This window comes from Zootoca vivipara, chromosome 2, assembly GCF_965207765.1.
Source record: "Zootoca vivipara chromosome 2, rZooViv2.hap1.1, whole genome shotgun sequence".
Taxonomy (NCBI): domain Eukaryota; kingdom Metazoa; phylum Chordata; class Lepidosauria; order Squamata; family Lacertidae; genus Zootoca; species Zootoca vivipara.
In genome coordinates this window covers 26,811,586-26,838,263 of record NC_142584.1, presented here as the reverse complement: position 1 = coordinate 26,838,263, position 26,678 = coordinate 26,811,586, and the positions used below count along the sequence as shown (strand labels likewise).

The 26,678-nt window shown below is 41.3% G+C and overlaps 1 protein-coding gene across 2 annotated transcripts in view; it reads left to right on the top strand.

The window, feature by feature from the left end:
* RNF213 (ring finger protein 213) overlaps nucleotides 1-26,678 on the top strand; it is a 92,605-nt gene that overhangs the window by 308 nt on the left and 65,619 nt on the right. The window contains exons 2-11 of one of the 2 annotated variants that reach the window (XM_088661462.1): nucleotides 4,719-4,865; nucleotides 6,815-6,990; nucleotides 7,218-7,346; nucleotides 8,220-8,921; nucleotides 12,335-12,510; nucleotides 14,436-14,594; nucleotides 15,510-15,706; nucleotides 22,391-22,683; nucleotides 24,314-24,570; nucleotides 25,805-26,014. In XM_088661462.1, the coding sequence (XP_088517588.1) occupies nucleotides 6,856-6,990; nucleotides 7,218-7,346; nucleotides 8,220-8,921; nucleotides 12,335-12,510; nucleotides 14,436-14,594; nucleotides 15,510-15,706; nucleotides 22,391-22,683; nucleotides 24,314-24,570; nucleotides 25,805-26,014 (2,258 nt within the window). In that variant the 5' untranslated portion in view covers nucleotides 4,719-4,865; nucleotides 6,815-6,855. The remainder of the gene's footprint in view (nucleotides 1-4,718; nucleotides 4,866-6,814; nucleotides 6,991-7,217; nucleotides 7,347-8,219; nucleotides 8,922-12,334; nucleotides 12,511-14,435; nucleotides 14,595-15,509; nucleotides 15,707-22,390; nucleotides 22,684-24,313; nucleotides 24,571-25,804; nucleotides 26,015-26,678) is intronic. The other variant, XM_088661463.1, reaches the window with a different exon arrangement.

Genomic DNA, 26,678 nt, shown 5'->3' with positions numbered 1-26,678 from the left:
TTTCTCGGCGTGGGTGGCAGCGGCACCTGCATGGATATTAAATGGAGTGGAACTGCAAAGGGGAGTGGGACACGGTTTGTTACGTCGCTTGTATATAGGACAGTTTGCAAAGTTGGGCGAGGAGGGGCGGGTAGCTTTCCTGGGTCTCCGCTATTGCCCTCGCTATTGAGGTGTGTTGTTGGTTTTGATGCGGTGGGAAGACGAAGAGGTTCCCACCTTTGTCCTGATGATATTGTGAATTTAAGCAAAGCGGCAGACCCGCCAAAGCCCGCTTCGTTGCTTTTGGGCTGCGGGGTCACGACTCATGCGCCGCTCGTCGACTTTCTGTTTCATTTCCGCGAGGATACGCTGGGCCTTTTGAACTTTCCTTTTTTTAAAAAAAAAGAAGAAATAATGTTTATGGCATGCTCTTGCTTGCCGGAGATAATCTGGTGGAGGTGCTTCGGAAGGGAGGTGAGTGAAGGTCCAGGGAGATGAATTCTTTATTGTACGAGAAGGGTCTGTCATATATAAAGTTGTGATATGGTGGGCTTCTAATTACTGGATCTGGCAAGGATTCAATTGTTGGAAAAGCCAGGTCAACTTCTTGATAATGGCCTTAAGTATGGGCAGTAAAGGTAAGAAAGGAAGTGGCTGTGTACCAGGGGGCAAATAGGTGGGCCCCCTCCCTCAACTGGCTGTGGTAGTTAAGAGAAAGCCCTAGGGTTGTTGTGTGGGTTTTTTTTTGAAAGGGTAAAATTTGTTCCAATTTGTGTGGTAAAAATCATACTTCTGGAAACCAGCGAATAATGCGTTGCAAACATATAAAGAAGGTAATCTCAATGAATTCTGGGGTTTGTAGTGCAGGACCAGCTGCATCTACCAGTTGTAGGTGGGGTGGAGAGACAGAGGAGACTGTTCACCTGTTATATTTGCATAGTGGCTTCTGATTGGGCTATTGCACTCTCTGGCCAGGGCCTGGAGTCCAGGGGTTGTGTGTGCTGAAGTAAAAGCTTTCAACTCTCTCTCTCGCTCTCTCTCTCACACACACTCACCACAGTATTATTATATATGGGGAAGAGCTAAGGCAAAATTTGCAGACCTTTTGCACTCTTCTCTTTCCTGTTTCAGTTAGTAGTGTCCAAGCTATTTCAACATGTTTGTTGCCAAGATGTTATTTTGACCCCAATATTCTAGTTTTAAAATGGCAGCCGACTCCACACGAACACCCCAAGTGCCTAGTGTGGGGGTGGACCTTGTGCCTTGCCACCCTTCAGTGGGTTTTCCTGACACGTTTCCCAATCTTTTTAACAGTTGCATGTCATAGGCAGAAGTTAAGTGGGTGTAAGTGCTGCTGGTCTCTTTGCTGCGGAAGAACAGCTTCTGCCAAGAGATTTTGAGGTGTGATACTTTTGGGAAGGCAAATAAATAAATAAATCAATAATATCAGAGATGTTGTGAGGTGAGGTGACAAGGTCTTCCTGTCCTCGGCACCTTGTCTCAAGTGAAGGAGGCTGAGGAATGAAGCCAACTTTCTTTTCCCATCACCAGCGTAGGTGGAATCGGGAGGCAGCAATTTGTGTTGGGCCTCCTCAGAATAAATACATACCCAGTACATATACACACATATGTTCCTTTGCTGTTAAGGACTTGTAAGCCAAACTGCTATAACCTTAATGCACATAAGTAGCTGTGCAAATAAGCTGCATTGTATTTCGCAAAATATCAGGCAGTGAAAGAGAAAACCGATGGGAGATTACACTTGAATTGGGCCTTGCTGATTCAACGAGACCATTGTGGGTTGGTAGTTCAATACAAAAGCACTCTCCTGGTCAGTGATAAATTGTGGATAATGCGAGTACTGACATAAAGTTTAGCAGTAATGCAGTATAAGCTTTGAAATCTTCATAACTGCATTGTGTTGCCTCACAATGTTTGTGAGGTGGACAGGAGAAATGGTGCTTAATCTTGAAAGGGTGAATGGCATTTCTTGTGTGATTTAAGACAGGCTGCAGTTTCTCTGTGGTTAGTTACTTACAGGTGAAAGGGAAAGTGTCTTTGTATATGTTCAAAGAAACCTTTTTCTAACCCAGTTTCTAAATGTAAATACTGTAATTATGACCAGAGATAGGTTGGGGGGTGATGCTAAATGGGCACACTAAAAAGAATAGGGATGGGCCTACAAGAAGAATAGTACCTGCAAGAGAGACTTTAAATCACTGCTCCTGCTAACCAGTTTTGAGGAAGAGACAGCATGGGTGAGAAGATCAGTTACTACTAGCTTTGATTAGTTGCACACTTTGTAGTATTAAAGTGTAGGTAAATTGAAGGCAGAAACTGAGCGAGAGATGTGTTAAATGCCCATCACCACTATGCCCACACTTAAATCAATATACATATACCATACTACACGGCCACTGCCAAAATAAATGTTTAGCTCAAAATACTGACATGCTTAGACACCAAACTACCTGAAGGAGTGTCTCCAGCCCCATCATTCAGCCTAGACACCAGGGTGGATTTGATTTAAAGCAAATCACTAGGCAGTAAGACTTGATTTAAATTATTATTATTATTTTTTAACAGAAAGACTTGTTATTGCTGGTATAATCTTAATATTTACAACCAGAGAAAGGTTTCATTTTTGGAATAATAAATTTTCAGAGTAGTTTTTACAGTTATATCAAAAATTATTGATTTGCTTATACTATTAGAAATACATAGACAGATAATTATGAAATTATTGTGTGGTTTAATAAGTTAACTGTTTATATTTGGACAACTTTTCTGCTGTACTTTATTGGAAGGAGAAAAATAATCATTTTCTAAATAACAATTTAAACAATTTATTTAACTACCGTAAATTAATAACATTACAGTCATACCTCGGTTTAAGTACGCCTCGGTTTGAGTATTTTCAGTTTAAGTACTCCGCGGACCTGTCTGGAATAGATTAATCCACTTTCCATTACTTTCAATGGGAAAGTTCGCTTCAGGTTAAGTACGCTTCAGTTTAAGTACTCCGCGGACCGTCTGGAACGGATTAATCCACTTTCCATTACTTTCAATGGGAAAGTTCGCTTCAGGTTAAGTACAGACTTCCGGAACCAATTGTGTTTGTAAACCGAGGTACCACTGTATAGCATATGTATCCATGTTTGTTAACTGATGTGGTTAAACATTGTTGTTTTTTTCAAAAAACTTAGACTGAGCTTTAGCACACATGAAAAACAAACAAACAAATCTTTTATTTCCCGATGAATAGCCTTTGGACTATACATGTAACTTAAATAGAAAACTCTCTTTAGAACTATTTTTCCTCAAAAAGCTTTTTATTTTAAAAATCCGGTTTAAATTTTTTAAAAATCAGGTTTTTTAATAAAAAAAATATTTGATTTTTATCCACCCTGCCGGACACTGAGATCCAGCTCCGAGGGCCTTCTGGCAGTTACCTCATTGCGAGAAGTGAGGTTTCAGGGAACCAGGCAGATGGCCTTCTCTGTGGTGGCACCCACCCTGTGGAACACCCTCCCAGGTGCCAAGGAAATAAACAACTACAGTGGTACCTCGGGTTAAGAACTTAATTCGTTCTGGACGTCCGTTCCTAAGCTGAAACTGTTCTTAACCTGAGGTACCACTTTAGGTAATGGGGCCTCCCACTGCCGCCATGCGATTTCTGTTCTCATCCTGAGGTAAAGTTCTTAACCTGATGTACTATTTCTGGGTTAGCGGAGTCTGTAAACTGAAGCGTCTGTAACCTGAGGTACCACTGTACCTGACTTTTAGAAGACATCTGAAGGCAGCCCTGTTTAGGGAAGTTTTTAATGTTTTAAGTTTTATTGTGTTTTTAATATTCTGTTGGGAACCGCCCAGAGTGGCTATGGAGGCACAGCCAGAGGAGCGGGGTATAAGCAATAAATTATTTTTATTATTACTTAGTAGAACATCTTGTGACAGGTTTGATGCATTATTTATGTCTGTTCTTGGTTAGTTTTATAAGAATTCTTTAGGGTTTATGAGGCAAAATATTTTGTACTGTATTAGAAGTAGTATTGTTACTGTTATATTTACACTGAACTTTTCAGCCAAGTTCATTTAAGTCAAAGCAGCTTAAAACTATTAAAATTCACTACAAAGATACAAGTTATAACTTTGATTACGTTTTGATGTCTGATGTTAATTTTAAAATTATTTTAATTGAAACCTATCTGTATGCATTTGTGTGTGTGTGTTTGAGGTGGGTTCCTGTGTTTATAACATACTGTTAAAATACAGAACTTGTGACCTTATCCAAATCTGATTATTCATTAAGAGGAACTACATTTATTAATCTCTATGAATGTATGAAATGTTACTCCAGTTTGTTTTGTTTCACTGAGTGAAACAATATGCAAGAGGGAGAAAGATTGTTTTCTGCTGCTCCAGAGAAGCGGACACAGAGCAATGGATTCAAACTACAAGAAAGAAGATTCCACCTAAACATTAGGAAGAACTTCCTGACAGTAAGAGCTGTTCGGCAGTGGAATTTGCTGCCAAGGAGTGTGGTGGAGTCTCCTTCTTTGGAGGTCTTTAAGCAGAGGCTTGACAGGCATATGTCAAGAATGCTTTGATGGTGTTTCCTGCTTGGCAGGGGGTTGGACTGGATGGCCCTTGTGGTCTCCTCCAACTTTGTGATTCTATGATTCTATGACTAATGTCACCCCACCCAATTTGTCTTACGTTTTCTTGCTTTCCAACAGGCTGGGGCGAAAACTTCACCCTGGATCAGCAATTGCATGAAAAGGGCTTTAAATGCCCTGAATGTGGCAGTGCTCAACCTGCATCTCACAAATTCTGCAGTGACTGTGGGAAGAAGTTAGCTGAGGCTTCTTCTACCAGCACACAAAGTAAGTGATTTACAGCCTTAACCAAGAATCACTAAATGGTGTAGAACTACTTTCCAGTATGAATTAGGGACACAATGAAAATACGTAAAAGACAGGGAAAGTTCTAGAATCATTGTTGCTGGCTAGTCAATGTCCTTACCTCTCCTTGCCTTTTTGTGTTCCTGTAACTCTGTATTGGAGAGTAAGAATAGTAAGTGTAAAATTCAACTGGTACCTTGGTTTAAGAACAGCCCTGTTTAAGAACGATTCAGTTTATGAACTCCGCAAAACCGGAAGTAGTGTCCCGGTTTGTAAACTTTACCTTCATCTAAGAACGGAATCCGAATGATGGAAGTTGCACCGGCGGCAGAAAGCCTCATAAGGGAAAGCGCACCTCCGTTTAAGAACAGACTTCCGGAATGGATTAAGTTCATAAACCGAGGTACCACTGTAATTTAGTCAATAATAGCATGAGATGTATATAAGTTCCAGTTTGTGCATATGTTATTTCTGTCTCTCTCTTCACTCTTTTCTCCCATACCATGTTTTCATTCTCTTTTGGAGTATTAGTTGTAGAGCTAAATGCACTGTTTTAAAAACCACTAAACCCATGCCCCCAAACCTTAACTGGGTGAATATGTTGGGGTATGTGTGCGTGGAAGTCCAAAGAAGTGATTAAATTTCTCCAACAGCAAGACATAGGCTTAGAAGTGTTTTACTGATTATATTGCCTCCATTCATAGTTCAAGACATTATACATTGCACACATAGGACAAGTCACGTTCTCCAAGCTTCTAAACACTAGCAGTTCCAACTTTCTCAAATTTTACAGAAAGCAATTGCCCAAACGCCTGACTCTTGCAACTTCCCACAGTTCTCTGTTCTCCGAACTGTCCTCTTCTCTTCCTCAGGAATGTGAATGTGGGAGGATATCTCATATGCAACAGTACGTGATAAGTCACCCAGCAACTAGATAAGAAAACCACAAGCCCCTTGCAGCTGCACTTTGAAAAAAAATTGAATGTGCAGTTCCCCCTCGCCCCGGCTTTTTGTCCTTTACTTGCCCAGCTTCTGCACACTCCTAACACTTCCCTTACCTCATGATTCCTATTGCACATCTACTTTCCCTTATGCTATAAATTGAGGAACGCTAAGGCACCCTGGGATCCATGCGAACAAAGCATACAAAAACCAAAAATGCCTCTCTGTCCCTTACCTGAGAGATACTATCTTAAGAATATAACGGTGGTAACAAGAGGCTGGTCTTCCTCCTCACCATGTCATATGTAGTGGGGGGAAAAGTTTGACAAGCATAATTAAGGCCAAAAATGCTCGACTAACACCACTGGTGAAAACTAGCTGTTAGAAGGCTTGTTATGTGAGCTATTTATTTATTAAAACATACTGCCTTTCTTAGACAAAATGCCAAACGCGACTTACATAAAAAAGAAATCAAATAGGCACAGCCAAATGGGTTGGTGGACATTAGTCATACAGCTTGCATATGTGTTGTTAACACACTGTGTGAAAAGAAACTGAAACATTAAGATATATATAGCAACAGGTTTAAAAAAAACACTGCAGACCAAATTGGCAACAGTGCAATAGACACAGAGAAAGTTTAACTTGTTTTGTTGTTGTAAATTAATTAAAAGGATTGCTTTCTGCAGTACGATGAATGGGATGCGCTAATAAAATGACATGTGAATTATAGAGACAGTATCTGAGATGTGTTGCATCTGAAGACGATCCAGAAAGACAAGCATATGCACTTCAATTTCTTCATTGAACCTGGGGGTCACGCCTGGGAATTTAATTTAATAATTAAATAATGCTCTTTGTGGGCCTGACAGAAAATTTACTGACTTCTGTGTCTTAAAATGTTGGTTCACCACTGAGATCCCCAGCCCTGCCTCTGAACCATTGTCCAAATTCTCCTTGGATAACTTTCTGCAATACTTCCATTTCAGTTGCAGAAAACAGAGATGCAAAACTGACTTCAGTGTTGGAGATGGAGCCTGGGGGCAAATTGAGAGTGGAAAGCTCCCCTGCCTTGGGAACTTCCGTTGATAACCAACCACTAACTGGGGAAGCACAAGGGGAGCCAGAAAGCCCTGGGAGTCAGGCTTCTCACACACAGAAAAAAGTGAGTACATTTGAGCACAGGTTGAGCATAGTGCAGAGATTTAAGAAATACAAGCTTTTGCTTCCTGCTGTCTGTTATAGTGGAGCTGTTAAGTGTGCTTTGCTGGGTGTGCTTACTGATGCTTCTTGAAATGGCCAATTGGTTTAAAGTTGCTGCATTAATACGCAAGCAATTACATTTTGCTTCCAAATGCTAAGCTCTCTGAAAGCAAGGCTATTTTTCAACAGGCAGTAAAAGTTGAGAACGATGTTGACTGGAATGAGTTGAATGAGGATGATAACCCTCCTTCCAGAAAAAGGAAAAAGGAGAAACCAGACCTATATGAGGGCAGCAGCCCATGCTCAAGCCCGCAGCAGGTAGTTTTTCCTATGTGCAGTGAGTAATTAAATAAGTGAATTGGTCTGAAGTATCAGTTGCTAGTCAAGTGTCTGCTGTGAATTTCTGATTGGAAAAATGCATTTTTGTCAGAATCCTTGACTAGTTCTTGCAAATAGAAAACCCTGCCCAGAATCTTGGAGAGCTGCTGCCAGTCAGTATAAGGCAGCTTCCTATGAAAGCTAGGTTTTCTCACCCATGGAAAATGGCAGCCATGGATGCATTATGTTTCATATTCAGATTCAGGTCCAGTTTCAAGGGATGCTCCACAAAGAGCATATTACAGTAATCCAGTCTTGAGTTCACCAATGCATGAGTCATAGCAGAAAGTTATTCCTGTCCAGGAAAGTGCATAATTGCATACCAACAAGTTGATAGGAGGTGCTCCTTGCCATGGATTGAAGGACAAGTAATTAGTAAAACAGTCATACCTCAGCTCCCGAGTGCCTTGGGAGTTGAATGTTCCAACTCCCGAATGATCGAAAACCGGAAGTGAGTGTTCCGGTTTTCAAACGTTTTTTGGGAAGCCTGAAGTCCGACACAGTTTCTGCTATTGTTTCTGGCATGCCTGCGCAATCGGAATTCGTGCCTTGGTTTCTGAACATTTCAGAAGTTGAACAGACTTCCGGACAGATTATGTTTGACTTCCAAAGTACGACTGTAATAATAACGGATGTGCCTAGGTCTCTTCCAGTTCTGATTTTAATAGCTTAGAGTGGAAGCATATGCTGGGAAGGTTAATATTGAGGATGTAGGGTGAATGATCTATTCTTGCTTTACCTCTGAACCTTTAAAAGCAGGGTTTCTCCATTTTAAGACGTGGATGTTGTTGTTTTTTGTTTTCCATCATGCAGAAGAAGAAAAAGAAAAAGAAAAAGAAAAGGAGGCCCTCAGATGCTGAAGTTCAGGACTCCTCGATGACATCCTTGACAAGATGTTTTAGTTCAGCACCACCCAGTCTTGATCACTTTAGCCCTGAAGTGACAGATGCAAAAAACCAACCAAAGGAAAGTCAAAGCCCAGAAGATAAACTGACCAAATCAGACAAGGAGTTGGCTGGTGACAGTGGAGGTCAGATTAAAAGTAGCCCCTTAGACATAGATCAGAATCTAGCAGTTGCTGCAGAAAAAGATGTTGGTGATAGGGATTCCAAGAGTCAGGATAGTAATAATGATGCAGTAAACCAGCATGTTGGTGCTGCAGTTGCAGAGAAGATGGAGGAGGAAAGCTCTGAAAAGAATGATGTAATTGGTGAACAGACAGGTTCTAGTAAAGAACAAAGTAAGACAAGTTCGACTGCAACTGATCTGTCTCAGGGAGATATATCAGATACTCAGACTTTGGTTGCCATACAACCTAATCCTGATGGAGATGCAGAGAACGTATCTTTGGACCCTCGCTGTAGTGGTGAATCTTCCAAAAATAAAGTTGCAAAATCAAGTACAGAAGATCAAAATCAGGAAATTAAGACAACTTCATCTGAATCGGAAGTGAGCCCGGGTCGTAAGAAAAAAGTTGCAGAGACCAAGCAACAGACAAGTGCTTCGGTTTCAAAGGTATGTTGCCTGCAGTCCTATTGGCTGTCTTGTAGTGTGGGTATGTCTGCTTCCATTGCCTTCTTGGGTGTTGTTCTGAATAGAAGAGTTCGAGTTGCATGTCATCCATCTGCGTATTAATGAATGTAGACATTGCATCTCTAGATGACCTCCCCTAGTCATTTCATGCAGTTGTTGAACAGAGTAGAAGGCAATATAGAGTCCTGCAGGTGGTAGTGGACTTTGTGGTGGGCTGATGCCACTTCCCTGATCTCCTTCCAGCTGTGCCGCTGCTACTTACTGGGGAAAGAAGGGTGAGGCAGCATGGAGGTTGGTATGGAGCAAATCCACCAGCACAGCCAGGCAAAGTAATCCTGCCCCTGTTTATCAGGCAGCACTGAGAGGAGTGCTTGGTTGCAGTGAATAAATCACCCTTGTCATCCTTCCCCAATGTCATTGGTGTTAAAAGATGGGTTAGTCCCTTGTTTGCTGAAGCTTCTTTAGGTGCCAGGATTGATCTTTTGTTTTTAAAAGGGGTCCATTTAGCCTAATGGAGACAAGCTCCCTGCTCTGGACTGGATGGTTCCCTTTCAGAATCTTTCCTTTGTTGCCCCCCCCCCCGGCTGTAAGATTCACTGAGGGATTGAAAAGGAAGCTGTCCTTTTCTGTCCTCCCAATTCCCCTGATATTGTGTTGCATAAGTGCCTTGGGGAGGGGCTTAAGGGATCACACGCTAGCTTGTCTGATCTAGTTGTATAGTGCACTGTGCCACAGTGGAGAAAAATACTTAAAGGCAGCCCATCCAACCTGACCCAGTGAAGAGCCAGGTGTTACCACCAGGATTCACCAGAGGCTGCTGAAAGAAGAGATTCATTTACGTGAAAACATATTGTGGGGGAGATATCCCCCACCCAGTCCATGGCTTCTAAAATAACACCTTCTGATGACCTGTCTCAAGCATAATTTTTTCATTGGGAGCCGGGCACAAGATTACGCTCCCCATATATATAAATAAATATACATATAAATAAAATATACATATATATATGTACACGTGTGTGTGTGTGTGTGTGTGTGTGTGTGTGTGTGTGTGTGTATATATATATATATACACACACACAGTATATTTGTGTGTGTGTGTGTATATACACACACACACACACATATATATATATATACACACACACACACATATACACACACACTTTATTTTAAAATAACAAAAAACCAAAAAACAAACATCACAATCAAAATAATACATCTTAATTGACTTCCCTCCACTCCCCCTCATGGATCCATTATTTTATACTTCTTCATACACGTCCACAAAATCTTATATTCTTAACTATCCAATTTTAAAACCTTATTCTTGTTGTTACAAGTGACCTTTAAAAGTTCAACTAATGTAAAATCCTATACACAAAGCTTGAACATTCTCTCCCCCCCCCTATACACAAAGCTTGAACATTCTCCCCCCCTTTAAAAATAAAACCTTTTTCTTTCTAGGGTTTCAAATTGTCTAGGATGTTCTGCATAGTTCATTAGTTTGGCGGTGGCTTCTTCCTTCTATAGGGATGGTCTGGTCTTGGCCTGGCATCCATTCTCAGATGCAGGAACAAAGTCTTTTGCATGGTAAATCCATTAGGTCCTGTATCTTTCAGAATCATAGCTTCTGGTTTTTTTTTACAAAAGTCATTTTCAACATTCTCTTCAAATCTTTATATATCACTTTCCAAGCCTTCTTAATAATTTTACATTGTCACCACATATGGTAGCCTCTCATACCTTTTACCCGCCCTTCCTGCTTCATCTCCATCACTGTCAAATCAATTCACACAAGGTGTCATTTTTGTCATAGACTACCTTTACTTTCCCTTGCATTTTCCCCAAACCTCGTACCTCAGCCTTTCCCACATTAGTGGTGTGTGCATTCACTTCTTTAAATTGTCCCACAGCCTCTGAAACTAAATTAGTATTTTCCTAAATTTGAGAGGCTGCCTTATCAACATTTTGCTTTTTTTTGTCTGATTGAACAATTCTCTTTTCAATTCTAAAAGCAAGTCAAATAATTCATATTTCTCTTGTCTTGCGACTTTGCTGGTTTGTTTCAGCATTAAGATTTTTTCTTCTGCCATTTCTAATTTGAAATGGTGGGGCAGTTATCTCGCTGTTTCCCAGATTCCCTTCTAAGATTAAATTCCAAAACAAAAAGTCCTTTCCCACCAGGGAAAGTGTTATTTTGGCTTTATCAGTACTTTGTCAAGGCCATTTCACTAAAATAACCCAGTACTTCCAGCCTCCTCCCTCCCCCCCTTCTACTTTGCTCACAGAAACAAATTTTAGCAGAGTTAACAATCGTATATCCCCTTCTTTACATCCATTCACATCAGAGTAATTTTTAATTGCCAGTATAAATAAAACTGAATTATTTGAAAATCCAATATTAGGCCAATATTAGCAATGAATATTATAGTCCTTTTTATAATCTTGATTTTTAACCAGCTGTTACCTTTTAATAAAATAATTCCACAATTATAATTCCATTAGGTTAGATGTCTTCAGCACTCTGGAAGTTCAAAAACTTCTTTCCCACAAGTAGCGTAAATTCAGAGGGTCAGTCCAATTTTTCTACCTGAGAGGATATTTGTGATATTCTTCCATACAATAACAATGCAGTCCTCTGGTTTAGCCTCCATTTTAAATCAAGTTCAATCGCAACATAGGATGGATTCAAGCTCTAATTCAAGTCAAGTTTCATGTTGTTGTTTTTTTAAAGAGAAAATCTTGAGATTGGTATAAGCAAGAGCTTGGTGAAATCTTTTAATCCATATTAGTCATTAGCTAACTTATCTTCCAAAGTGAACTTCATCAACACTTCACTTGTACAGTATGTATTTCGTGCTCATAGACCCAGGAATGGGAGCGGACTTCCTTTTAACACTACTGTTTTTTGCCAAATCAATCAAATTAAGCAGTCAGCAGCTTCAGTCTGCTGGAAAGGTAGCCGCTTGTGGCTGGATCAGAGGCGTTGCTCTCTATGAAGCTGCATTGGTGCCTAGCTCAACAGAACGTTCGGCTTCCCCCCCACTCTGCACCTTTCGGCACAAAAGCAGGGACCGGCAGTACCGAGTGCCTGTTAGTGAGCCGCAGGACCCGAGCCACCCCGATGTTCCTCTTGGGGCTATTTGGAGAGGTGCGTCACCCTTGCGTTCTTCCCCTTAGGCTCCATAGAGCCAAATCTGACGGGAGCTGTCAGATTTGTGGTCCGCTCACCGTCTTGTGGAAACTTCTAAAATAATCCATTCTGATTACCTGTCTCAAGCATAATTTTTTCCTTGGGAGCTGGGCACAGGATTAAGCTTCCCCCCCCTTCAAACCAAAAGGGACTAGTACATTTTTTCAAGAATTTTGAATCACATATGCCTATGTTATAGAAAGCCAAGTTGGATGAACAGACTAAATCAGAAAATGTCTGTGAAAAACCAGAAGAAGCAACAACTCCAGCAGAAGGATCTGAGAAGGGAAAGACCTCTGCTGCTACGAATCAGAAGAAGCAACAGAAAGATCAAAAGACTAAGAAGCAGCAGGCAAACCAGGAAGTCAAGCAGAGGTATAGCACATTTCTGTTTATTTCAAAAGTGGTATTAGATTGGAATTGGCCAGTAGTAGTTGTTGCATAGTTCTAATCCAAAAGGTTAGAAACACGAAGCTTTATTAAATCTGAAATTACCACAAATACTCATCTAACACAGTTTACTATGTAGTGTTCATAGATCTTTCTAGTGCCACCAACATTTCATTAGTACCATTTCTAAAATACTATGATTTCTGTAAAGCATTTTTTAAAGGACCACAATGGATAAGCTGTTGGAGCAATCATTTTTACCCACTCATTAGTTGTATTTTGATCAGTACATTTTATTTTTTAGGAAGAAGTAGGAAGATAATAAACATTACACCAGGCATCCCCAAACTTGGCCCTCCAGCGGTTTTGGGACTACAACTTCCATTATCCCTAGCTAACAGGACCAGTGGTCAGGGATGATGGGAATTTTAGTCCCAAAACCGCTGGAGGGCCAAGTTTGGGGGTGCCTGCATTGCACCTTTTAACATACCTGCTTGTTTTCCCTTTTGACATAAGCCACTTAAGGGTAGAGCAATCCAGATTACAGGAAGACAGTATAATTTACCTTGGGATAAATTATGCCAGTGTGACATCCCTGTTCCAAACTCCACTCAGAAGCCTAATGGAGGGAAAGAAGTATTTAAAGTTGAGTTTGACTTATCCTACCCTTTTTGCCAGTGTAACTCTCACTGGGTTGCTAGGTCATATGACTGAGCTGAGCAGAATTTGGAATAAGGTTAAATCTGCCTGTCCACACCCCCAACATGCCCTGGAACATGCCCCATGCCCCAGGACAAAAAGCCTTAGTTCAGCTGGCTGAGCCAGGATGGAGGACTTGCCTAGAATATCTGGATAAGCCAGCATGAAAGCCTTCAGTTGATGTAGGAGATTGCCTATTCCAAACATTGCTCATCCTAGTGGAGCTTGGATTTGGATTGCTCCCTTAACTTGGTGATAGCCACAGGTTCTCTTGAGGTTGTACCATGGCAGCCCAGGCATAGATCCACCCTTGCTGGTGTAAAGTCTTTGCATCTTATTTGGGCAGAAGTCTGTCTGCTTATATACTGCTACACATATGGACTTGCTACCGTATGTCTTTTCCAACACAGAATTGATGTAATATAGTCTTGGCATAGGTACTGCCAAAACTTTGGAGACTAAGATGCAACTGTTCTTACCCTTGGCAGAAACAATATCCATTCAGCTTGGAACTGAAGTTGGGAGGGTGGAGGCTTCTTAATGGCTCTGCACTTAACACTTAGAGCCAAAACAAATCTCCAGCTGAACTTTTCAGCTTGGGGGGCATGGTGGGCAAAGGTATGAAGGAAACATATAGTTTATTTCATTTGCCAAACCCTGACACCCTCATCACCCTTGCAAATGGGGTGAACAGTATTAGTGAAACCTGTACATATTGGGTGGTGGTCAACTGTTAATTTTAACTACTCAGAGTAAAACTTAAGGAGAATGGCTAAATTAGGTCCATTAATTTAGATGGGTCTGCTCTGAGTAATGCCTATTGATTTTTTTCCCCAGCAATTGCATAATATTTTGGATTCTTTGAGCACCTGTTTGCATTTTCTGACCATAGGCACAATCTTGTATAGAATAAGCTGCATAGTTTGAACTGAGTTGTGAACCTGGATCATACTGTTTCATATAATAAATATTAGCTGAATTTATAGGAAAACACTTGAGATTTGATATCTCATCATCTGTTCCTTGAAGATTCTGAAAGAATTCTCTAATTTGTCTCTTCTTGGTAGTTCCCCCCCCCCCCGATATATAGAGTTGTGGTGTGGACTCTTGAACGCCATGGAACCGTTTTCTGTTCTGATACATTGTGGTGCCCTACTCCATAAATTCACCAAAACATGTTATACTAACCATTGTCTTCTTCACTGTTGCAGCCATGTGAATTCTGATGAAGCTGTTACAGTATATTTTCATGCTATACTTTCCAAGCACTTCAAGTTGGATCCTGGGAAGCACAAAATTTTTATCAAGGCACAAGGCATCTCTGGCTATCTTAACTTCAAGGACAATGTCTGTGAGATGACTTGCACAAAGTGAGTACAATTTTGTGCATTCATGACTTTGGAATGGATTCATGGGCCAGAAAGAATATTGCTATATGTAGAAGTGCTAGATGATGATAACAAATAATAAGATATGGCAAGGTATTTAGTCTCCCCTTTGACTTTTTCAGTGCCTCCGTCTAGCATTCTTGCTTCATCTTTTTCCAACTCTGGAGTTACTAATCCCCCCCCTTCAGATAAGGCAGCTTTCATTAACCAAAACGTGATTGGGCCACGCTGATTCGGAACAGATGTATCCTTTTAAACATGCCTCCAATAAAACAGGATGACCAGAGGAGAAATATATTACAGAAAAAGGAAAATTAATTTTTATTATCTCATGAGCAATGTGAAACTGTAAAACTCCCTTGCTTTTTTTTACTATTGCCAGGAGGTATGATGTTACATTTATAGAATTAAAATGTGTGGGGTTTTTTAAAAAAAATTAATGCAGCAACATACAAGTGTTGTTATCCTTGTTACTGTGAAGTTGTAGCTGTGACTCATGCTATGTAGGGTGCTGAAGTATTGCACTCTGGCTACTAAGGCAGCTTGCTTGTTCCTCACATTGCAATAATGGCAGGCTTCATTTTTGTTGTTGTTGTTGATTGATCCACTATTAACTTCTTGAGAGTAGGATATCATGTATAAATAGGGGCCAGTATTTGAATAGTATCGTTCAAGATGGGGGGAAAGTGGAGAATTGTGTGTGTGTCTTCTGTATGCATATCTGATCCAGCAACACTTTATTCCAGGCCATTAAGTTTTAAGGCGTGTAACTATATATTAAATGGCAAATATTTGGAGGCCTCTCCTTCCATAAAAGTTAGTTGAAAAAGTTTTATCTATTGTCCTGTTTTACTGCTAAAATGTGCATTTATGGTTTTTTTGTTTTTTTAATGCTAGGGATCTTGGTGAGCATGGTCACCTAATGGAAGGCTATGCAACTATTAATAAGGATAATATGGATAAACCAATTCCCTATAAATACTATATTGCACGTGGGAAGGACGGAGAGTGGGAATTCATTTACAAGCCTATGCTGAAAGGAGGAGTTGTAAATCGTTGTTTGTTTATAAACTCAGCATTCCTGTATGGCACAGGTAAGAAACTATTTCTGCCGTATAATTGTTTAGTTTATTGGGCTCCATGAGCACTATAGATGGTGACAGCAGTTACGAAATTAAAAGACGCCTGCTTCTTGGGAGAAAAGCGATTATAAACCTAGACAGCTTCTTTAAAAAGCAGAGACATCTTGCCGACAAGGTCCATATAGTTAAAGCTATAGTTTTCTCAGTAGTGATGTATGGAAGTGAGAGCTGGATCATAAAGAAGGCTGATCGCCGAAGAATTGATGCTTTTGAATTATGGTGCTGGAGGAGACTCTTGAGAGTCCCATGGACTGCAAGAAGATCAAACCTATCCATTCTGAAGGAAATCAGCCCTGAGTGCTCACTGGAAGGACAGATCGTGTAGCTGAGGCTCCAATACTTTGGCCACCTTATGAGAAGAGAAGACTCCCTAGGAAAGACCCTGATGTTGGGAAAGAGTGAGGGCACTAGGAGAAGGGGACGACAGAGGACGAGATGGTTGGACAGTGTTCTCAAAGCTACTAACATGAGTTTGACCAGACTGGGAGGCAGTGGAAGACAGGAATGCCTGGTGTGCTCTGGTCCATGGGGTCATGAAGAGTTGGACACAACTAAATGACTAAACAACAACAACAACAACAAGCAATATAGAGCTTAATTGCATTTAGTTCCAAGGAACTGTGCATAGGACACACAATTTTTCTTAAACTGATGTTTCCCAGAGGAGTTGAAGGAAGCAGTGGTGCGTCCGCTGTTAAAGAAAACATCTCTAGATCCTTTAGATCTATCCAATTATCGCCTGGTTTCGAATCTTACCCGTACCTGGGTAAGATAATTGAGAGAGCGGTTGCTGAACAGCTTGGTAGGTTTCTGGATGAAACATCGGCTCTAGATCCATTTCATTCCGGCTTTCGCCCTGGTCATGGGACCGAGACTGCTCTGGTCGCCCTAACAGATTATCTCCGTAGACAGCTGGATCGAGGTGGGTCGGGACTGCTGATTCTTTTAGATTTGTCAGCAGCCTTCAATATGGTCGATCACGAACTTTTAGACCACCGCCTTGCCAACCTGGGGATTCAGGGCACATTCCAACAATGGCTGCGCTCCTTTATCTCAGGTCGGGGACAGAGGGTGACGCTAGGCACAATCCTTTCCCCGATGCTTTTTAATATCTTTATGCACCCCCTTGCCCAGATTGTCTGGAGTTTTTGGCTGGGTTGTCATCAATATGCTGATGACACCCAGATCTATCTGTTGATGGACGGCTGCCCTTCCTCGGCCCTGGACACACTGACCAAGTGCTTGGAAGCTGTGGTTGGATGGCTACTTGGGAGCCGGTAGAAGCGACATCCTTCGAAGCCAGAGGTCCTTTGGCTGGGTCGGGATGACATGGAGTTGAGGGGCCAACTCCCATCTCTTGCAGGGGCTCAATTAGTGCCAGTGCCTTCTGTCAAGAGTTTGGGAGTTTGGGTGCCTGAAGACATAGTTGCTCAAGCTAGGGAGTGTCTGAAAAAAGAAAGATCAACCTGGTATAGTAAGTATCATGTTCAGCCTTCTGTCAAGAGTTTGGGTGTAACCTTCAACGCCTCCCTTTTCATGGAGGCACAGGTTGCAGCCACAGTTAAGGTGGCATGTTCCCATCTCCGCTATATTAAGCAGTTGGTCCCTTACCTTTCCCGCCCTGATCTGGGCACAGTGATCCATGCGACGGTCACCTCCAGGCTTGATTATTGTAACTCGCTCTACGCGGGGCTGCCCTTGAAGCTGACCCAGAAACTCCAGCGGGTGCAGAATGCCGCAGCGAAGCTCCTTATGGCGTCCTTGCCGCGGGATCACATTCATCCAGTGCTTGGATGAATGGAGAGCCATTCATGGAGAGCCAGTGTGGTGTAGTGGTTAAGAGCGGTAGACTTGTAATCTGGGGAACCGGGTTCACGTCTCTGCTCCTCCACATGCAGCTGTTGGGTGACCTTGGGCTAGTCACACTTCTTTGAAGTCTCTCAGCCCCACCCACCTCACAGGGTGTCTGTTGTGGGGGAGGAGGGGAAAGGAGATTGTTAGCTGCTTTGAGACTCCTTCGGGTAGTGATAAAGCGGAATATCAAATCCAAACTCTTCTTCTTCTTCTTTACCAGCTGCACTGGCTCCTGGTGGAGTACAGGATCAGGTTTAAGGTGCTGGCTTTGACCTTTAATTTTCTTTTTTCTTTTTTAAAAATACTTTTTATTAAATTTTCCAATTAAAACACAATTCAATTATTTCAATTATATCCAATTATACACATACATATCAATTAAGCCAAATATTATGCCAAATCATAAAAAATTTTTAGGCTTCCCATGCTTCAATGTCTGGGGATTCTAGATAACTGTTCGCACTGCCATCCTAATCCTGATATCAAAATATTGCTGTAATCCACAATAGTCCCAATTTTTTCCAACAGCCCCTCTAGATGTTTTCTTCTCTCTTTGTCTTTTGTCGCAGCTTCTGAGATAGACATCAAACAAGATTTAACACATATCCATTTTTCCTGTGTGGGTTTTTTATCCAGTCCAACCTCCCCATAAATCTCTCTTGATCTGGAGTGCCTTTCTTGCCGCACCAACAGTCCGACACAAGCCAGCGCCATCTTGAACGCCTCAGATCGTATTCCATCTTCTTCTAAACTGTCCGTTGATCGCAAGAGTACAGCTTTTTGGCGAGGAACAGCCCGTTCACATTATGCACAATCTCTTATAGCTGATTTATGGCTTTCCTTGTGTTTTAGCTGCCTTCTGCGTTCCGAGACTCCAATTAGGCTGCTATTATCTCTCAAATTCGAAATACGCCACAGCTCGTAAATCCAACTCACCGGCGGCTTCCAGGCCACTCCAATAAGCATCCGGAAGCTGGTTTTGACTTTTAAAACCCTATGTGGCTTAGGACCCTCATACCTACGGGACCACCTTTCCTGGTATGCCCCGCGGAGGACCTTTAGGTCCACAAATAACAACATTCTGGAGATTCCGAGCCATAAGGTGGTTAGATTGGTCTCTACTAGGGCCAGGGCCTTTTTAGTACTGGCCCCGACTTGGTGGAACGCTCTTTCACGGGAGATTTGACATCTTTCCGCGGGGCCTGCAAAACAGAGCTGTTCCGCCTGGCCCTTGGGTTGGATTCTGTCTGACCCCTATGTTTTCCTCCCTTATGGTTTTGATTTATGGGCTACTTTAAAATGAGGCTGCATTTTAAATTTTAAATTTCAATATTGTATTTTAATCTGTATTTTAATTAACTGTTTTCTGTTATTATTATTCAGTAACTAGATGCAGTCTTCTTCCATGTTAATTGGGAGAGGTGGGGGAGACCAGAAATAACTATTGCACAGAGACTTGAAGAGCTAGCTAAATGAAAACCATGCATATTTTGTCACACAAAGTCTAATTTCTCTTCTGTAAACCCATGGAAGTTCAAATTATGATTGGAGTGAGTGGAAATACCTTTCCATCATCATAAAGGGCAGCAGCATTTGCAAGCATCCAGTGGTGGGGGCAGGTGGGGCTGCATTGCTGACCTGGCTTCCCAACTCCCTCCATCGCTGCTGGTTATTGAAAGGGGGGAACAAGGAAGCAAGGAGCTCGGTGCAGGCACAGTACAGAGCCAATCCACTACTCCACCACTGCTTGCACTGTGCAGATTCCCTCCTGCTCTTCCCCTCTCAATAATCCGTAGTAGTGTGTGGCATTGGGGTAACAGGTAAACAATACTACCCCGCTAGCCATTGCTGCAAATTAGTGAACCAGGAGTAGACAGAGAATCTAATAACCGTTCCTTCCACCAGAAGGTGCTTTATTCACTACCTTCATGTTTTCTCTCTTGATGTGTGCATTGTGGTATGAATGTAGATGGCAATGGCGGGGTGGAAAAGAGAGAAACACTTGGCATTAATGCAGCCTACTTGCCTACCTATCCTGCAAACAATCCATGCAGCACTTGTTTACCTTCTGTGAATCTGCTAGTTAGCTGATAGCAAACACTTGATGCTTTCCCTCCAAGGGCTCTGCAGAACAATTTGCAAAGTGTTGACTGCGGCTAGCAGACTGGCACCAGCAGGAGGGAGAGTGGAATTGATCCACACAATGAGGACTCAATATGTCCTAACTTCCAGCCACTGCCAGCGCTGAATCGGTGGGGCTTGCCTCGAGCTCCGAGGCAACTCGGCTCCGCGAGGGGGGGGGAGGCACGATAGCGACGCGCCTCCCCAAAAGAGCCCCAGGTTGTGCATCCTGGGGACGAAGGGCTCAGCGGCACCCCGATTCCGTGACTCCTCAACTCCCTGGTAAGCCTTAGAGCCCCGGAGAGAGTTTGAGTGGTAGTCGCAGGGGGGCATTTTGAGAGTAATCGTGCCGGCAGCGGAGAGCGGTGGATTCCTTCCTTTTTCTAAAAACAAAGAATTTGGGAGCCGTGAGTAATTTATTTAAAACAATTTGGACTTGTATTGATTTGGCCACGGAGGAGGTCTAAAAGGGAAGTCGACCTCTTCTATTGAGAGACTGGTGAAACAGTAACCTGACCACTGCTGGGAAGGTGAAAGGAAACATTTAATTTGCTATCAATTAGACTTAAAAGCTCTCTCCCTGAAGCGGGTGGGGGGGGGGAGTGAAGAGTGAAGTAACATTTAAATTCCCTGCAACTTTAAAGAAGTGTATTTAAAGGAAGTCCCTGAAGAAGCCTGTTCTGGGTTCCTGGAGGGATTAGCGAATGGACCATAGAAATTAAGTGAGGATTACAAATTTTATTTGCTTTGATTTGGACTTGGTTAAAAAGTAAAGAATTTCAATCATGGAAGAGAATTAAGAAGAGAAAAGATTCCCAGATTGGGTTTAAAATGGAGTACTAACTATCCAAACAACATCCCTGTCATTTCCTGCCCTGCACTCTGCTGTTTTCCCACGGGATGGAAAGTGATAAGATGGCTGTAGTCTCAACATCCGACAAAGAGGGACTCTGGCTAAGGATCTCTATAATACTTTTGGACATTAAAAAGGAACTGAATCTGAATGTAAACCAGCTCCGTGAGTAAAACTAACAAATAAAAAAATATTTGGACAATAGACCTGGAGAGGCGTTAGAGGATCAAGAGGATTTATCAACAATGAATATGGAAACAGCAGCAGCAGACTGATTTGTACACTGAAGAAGAGGAGGAAAATGAGGAGAATGTTCCATAAGTGAGAGATGTGGAACAGAGGAAGGACTTGTTACAAGAACCACTCAAGGGAAAATTAGGGTGGGCTGTTGCCCTCCCAGTGAGAGGGGGAGGACAGGGCATATTTAGGGAAAACCTTAAAGAAGTTAGAGGGTGTTGGGAGGCAGATAGAGGGAGGGAGAAACAGAAGGAGTGGTGTAAAAAAGCTGGTATGAGGATATGGGAAAGGGTGGGGATGGGTTAAAGGAATCATATGATGAATTAATGGATGGATGATATGGAAGACCCGACACTGGTTTGAATTATGGAATTCGCTAAAATTTCCAGAGAATCTGGAATTGGTGGAAGGAGGGATGAAATTTTAATATTGTTATAAATGTATTAAGATATAAGAGTTAATAATTGAAGGGTGATTCATTGTTAGCAAAAAATAAAGGTGAGGGGAAGTTACAGATTATAGATTTAAAGGAAAATAGAAATGATAGATTGGAATTATTGGATAAAAGGAGATGAAAGTAGAATCGAAATATGGGATATTATATAAAAAGTTTAGAAAATATCATAAATAGATTTGATGGAATATATTGAATATATTGAATACTGTTAATTTAGTTGTGCTAATGGACCCAATATGGAGAGAGTCGGGGAAGTCCTAAAAGGAAGTTATGATAAGATTTGATTGCTAGGATTTTCTTTTTCTTTTTCTTTGTGTTGTTTTGTACTTTTTGTATTTTGTATTTTTTTATATGTCCTGTATTTTCTTTGTTTGTTTTGTATTCTCTGTTTTTTGAGAAAATCTTTAATAAATATATTTTTTAAAAAAACAAAAGCTGGCTGGACACTGAGGTGACTGCCTAGGACGGGCATCCCCAGGCTGCAGCCCTCCGGGTGTTTTGGCCTACAGCTCCCATGATCCCTAGCTAACAGGACCAGTGGTCAGGGAATATGGGAGTTGTGGTCCGGGACATCTGGGGAGCCGAGGTTTAGGGATGCCTGTCCTAGGAGCATCTGAGATACATGGGACTGATGGAAGTGCCTTTCCCTAACTTGTAAGTGTATTTTTTTAACTTTTTAAAAATATATTTTTATTAAAGATTTCTTGGTTTACCAAAAAAACCCAATATGTCTTGATGTCCAAATATCACAGGCGATCATGGTGGATGGCAAATGCACATTGGTGCATAAAGGAAGAGGAAGGTACCCAGTCCTGCTGCTGCTGCTGCTCCTTCCTTTGGTCTAACATGCAGGAGGGAAATAACTTCTGCATTTCTTCAAGAGTTTGCCCATGGTGGAAAGTAGCTGTGTGGTTTTTCTCTTCCAGGCTGGGGTTTTGCAGGAGACGCCAGCAATTAGTGAAAGAGATTTTCATATGTGCGAGGGGAGGGGAGAGGGTATTTGCCAGAGGGATGGCATTTGTTGCTATGGGCCAGTAGGCACATGGATTCATTGAAACCTGATCTTGTGTTAATGAAACCTAAAATTATTATTATTTATTTTAAAAATTAACAGATTGGCATCAGTATGACGATATAGTATGTGCTAAACCACCTGACACTATCTGGAGTACTCTTAAGAACAACATTCCTTGGTTAAAAAGTTCAGAGAAAGGTGTTGTGAAGGGAAAACAAATAGCAGCAAAGGTAATGCTGGAAAATCTCTTCAGTATACTGAACACTTGGACTCCTCGCAATGTCAGCAGCTTCATCTGGCAGTTCCATCAGTTTTATTTGGTTAATATGAAACCAATGGTATATGAGGACAAGCCAACAGAATGGACTGATTTACAGTTTGGAGAAGAACAGGTATTGTAAATCTAAGTTGCCATTAACTAGAATAAGATTTTCTAAATAGGCCACTGCTAAGTCACTTGTCTCCCACCCTTCTCATTGAACTATTTGGTTCTGAATTAGAGCATGTGATTTAAGAAATTCAGCCACAAGCACTTCCAGCAGAAGACAGACAAAAAAGATAAACTGGGACACTCTGATTTCTGTGACAGTTGTTCCGATTTCAGTAAATGTGTGAACCATAATTCTGTTTCCCCTACATATAGAGTGACACCACATAGGACTCTAGTACAACCTTCCTGTGCCAAGCTGCTTTATTGAGTTGGGAGGTCGATCATAGGAAGCCAAGATTCTCCTGCATCTTGGCGTGTCTTCCCATGTCTCAAAAATGGTGTTGCTCTTTTGAGTGTATTACATGTGGGGGAACAACATTGCAATCTTGAGCAAATTCAGTTTAATATCAGGTACCACACTGGCCATTTGCAAGTGCAAGAAGACCAGATGATTTTGATGGGTGGGGGTAGATTCAATTTTTATCCAGCTGATGCAGCCCTTGGTAGGCAAATCCCTCCCAATGCTGGCCAGGCAGCCATTCAGCAAGGGGGCTGGGGATGTGGCAGCAAGGCCAAGCCAGATGAGGGGCCTCAGGGACCCCTGCCAGCAGGCAGGGCAGGATGGGGATCCCTGCATGGGGGCGCGTGACTCGCACTCCTTAAAAATCATGTGCCTGGGCCTATGGCCCCTCTGGCCCCCCCATGCTACACCCCTAGCTACACTGCTGGACCCGTTCTTTTTCTGCTGGCACATTATTTATGCTGGGCACTGAGGAGTTTCCTTGGTACTACAGTAAGCATAAAGAATGGACACATCACATCTGTAAATGTCACTGTTTTCTGTAAAGAGGAGAATAATTATTTTGGAATGTGCTATTGGACATAGTATTTTTATTGATGCCGGCCATAAGCCATAGTTAGTCAAATCATGCATGTTAGTGCAGGGAGTATAAGTATTCCTCACTTTGCTCCTCCTTTTCTAGAGTGGGGAAACAAGTCAGCCACTCCATTTTTTAGCTTTGTGGCAAATCGGCAGTTATGGTTCAGTTGTATGAAGCAAATCATGAGTGCTGGTTCACATGTAATGCTACTCCATGGTTTGTTTACCCAACTCTAGAAAGGGACCAAGTGGGAACTTCTTGAGCTGCATGAACCAACTTGTGCACAGGTTTGCTTGCTTGCTTATTTATTTATTTATTTATATTGGCAAGCCTTTTATAAACTGCGTAATATTTTAAAACATCTCTTAGGTGGTGTATGTTTTAATGATCTTTAATATTGTACAACAACAAAACAGTAGTGTAAAAACTTCCAAAATACATATACAAAAATGGGAATTCATCTAGTTCAGATGCATAAAACCGGTTCCATTCTTATGGGTCATGGAAAGCCTGGGCAGGTAAGTCCTTAAAAGACATTGGTAGGAACTAATGGTCTTTGTTTGATGTATGGCATTAACCCTGATTTGTGGCCAGAATTCTGTGCCAACCTAACCGTTTAATGATAACCTGAATAAGCATTTCAGATTAAGTAATTGTCTTCTAAAGAAAATAGGTGGAGTTGGTTTTTATTCCTTTCACCCTTTTATCTAGATTAAACAGTTAATTCTGGATTATTTAAGAGAAATAGCCCATACCCTCCTTAACCAGAACAATGCAAGTGGTCCATCTTGGAACAAGGAAAAGAAAAATAAGCTGGGCCTGGCAGTGATCATTCTTGTACTAGGAGAATATTATGGGATTCGAACATCAAAAGATGATCTGGTAAAGTTATGTAGCCTTCTTTGTTTGGAGAAACTACCAGCAGATGAAGCAAAATCTTTCAAAGAATTGTTTTCACATGAGCTACGGTATGTGATTTTGGATTTGAAAATTCAGGTTTAGTGTTTTGAACAGATAGAATAAATGACTAGTTTTTCAAGTTTGTGACATTGTTTTAGCAGCTCATTGATACGCAAAAATTCAGCTCGCAATTCTATACTTTAGGAGGAATTAAGTGTCATTCTATTACGATTTTTCTGTCAGCACAAGCATTTTTGATTGACAAATAAAACAATCCTTGGGAGTAAGAGGGGAGACATTTCCATTGTGCTAGTAGGAGCTATATTTCCATAAAGATGCACTTGTTTAATTTTTTGCCTCCTAGAGGAGGGTATGTCATTTTAGGGCGTGAAATTTAACTTTTGCAAATTTCTTCAGTGAGCAGTCTTTAAAATAAGTTTTTGGGTGTGTGGAATTCAACTCAGCTATTTTTGTGATTGGACACCATTTAGCTTGGTAAATACGTTAGATGAAGAAACACATAAACTGCTTTTAGAAAACCAAATAATTTTAGTTTTGCTTTCTAAAAAGTCATGTAAAACTAAATAATAAAAATAATATTAATATATAATACTTGACAATCTTTTTTTAATGATTTCTGTGCCATTTTACTCATACTATACTTTACTCATACTATACTATATTAAAATGCCTTTTGAATTCCGAACTTTTTAGCACTCTTCATTTTGTAATCTGAAAGTTGAAATATTCAGCATGCTGTACTCAGAGGCATGAGTTTCTGTTAGAGAAAAAGTAATAACTTTATGAGACACAACAGAAAAATATAATTTGACTCTCTTTTTGTGTGCAATTTTAAAGATAGCTGGATTGGTTCTGCCACTGGCAGCGGTGGAAGAGATGATGTTGCTGATTCCCCTTGCATGTTTCCTTCCTGAAAAATCTGCTTTGGAGATTGGCAAAAAAGTGTCCCCACCTTTTTCTACTGGGGACCTCCATTGCATTGGATTCTTTGCAGTTGCAAAAGAGACACTTTCAATGCAAGCCATTGTTCTGGCCTTAACAGCTCCTGTGCCTCAATCAGAATACAGTAGAAATACAACATAAACAAACAATTAATTTTGGGACTACGTCATTACCTTTTTGTTGCGATGGTCTATGTATTTATCAGAAATGCAGAATTATTGCAGAGTGCACCCTATGCACAAAGCCTTTGGTTTCACGCACAGGTACATTTTAATGCAGGTTTTGTTTATTTCAAAAATTCATTTTCTGGTAGGCGTTAATTTGTTACTTCTCTTTCAGTGTGGAACAATATTTGAAGAGGTTTTGCAATCAATGTATAGAAGAAGAAATTATTGAGTGGCTGTTGACAATCCCAGCTTTTCATCTGTTTACTGCTTCTGTTGATCTTGAGCGTGTTCATGTGAATACTCTGCTTGAATCTGAAGAGAAGTATGCAGGGCTGGAAGGACTTGTATTTGTTGAATGCAGAAATAAACAGGAACATAAAAAGTAAGTTTGTAATGTATTTGTTACTTCATTTCATTCTGAAATTATCAGTAGTCACATTCACTTACCGCACTGAAAAGTGGCATGATTTGAACAAGCCTCCTGTCCTCCCTGACCTGTAGTCTCCTTCACCACCTTCCTTAGAGGAATTCCAAAGCTTTTCTTATGGCAAGAAGTAGAATGGGAATGTTTCCTACAATAAAGGAAACCATCTAAGATCAGGATTTTCTTGTGGTGGTAGACTTGTGGTCAACATGGCCAGTGTGCCCACCAATCCGTGTGGCACATACAAAAGACTGTTTGCTATTCCTATTCTGTTCTTCTCCTGCATTGTGCAATTGAGATATCTCTCCTTATTTATCCACCCTCTCAAAAATACATCAGGACAGTGACCTACTGGGTATGTTAAGAAAAGGTGGCCTCTTAACCAGGTCCTGAGCTGTATCTTAAATGTTAGTACCAAAATACTGAGCTTGGTCTGATAGCAGATTGGATGCCAGTGCAGATCCCATAAGCAAGGTATATTATATGCTGGCAGCAGTTTGACCTCACAAGTTTATCTAGCTGCTGTATTCTGCACCGGTTGTAGCTTCTGGGCCAAGTCCAAGGGTAACCCACTTGGAGCACATTGTAGTTGTCCATTCTCGGGTTCCAAAAACATAGGCAC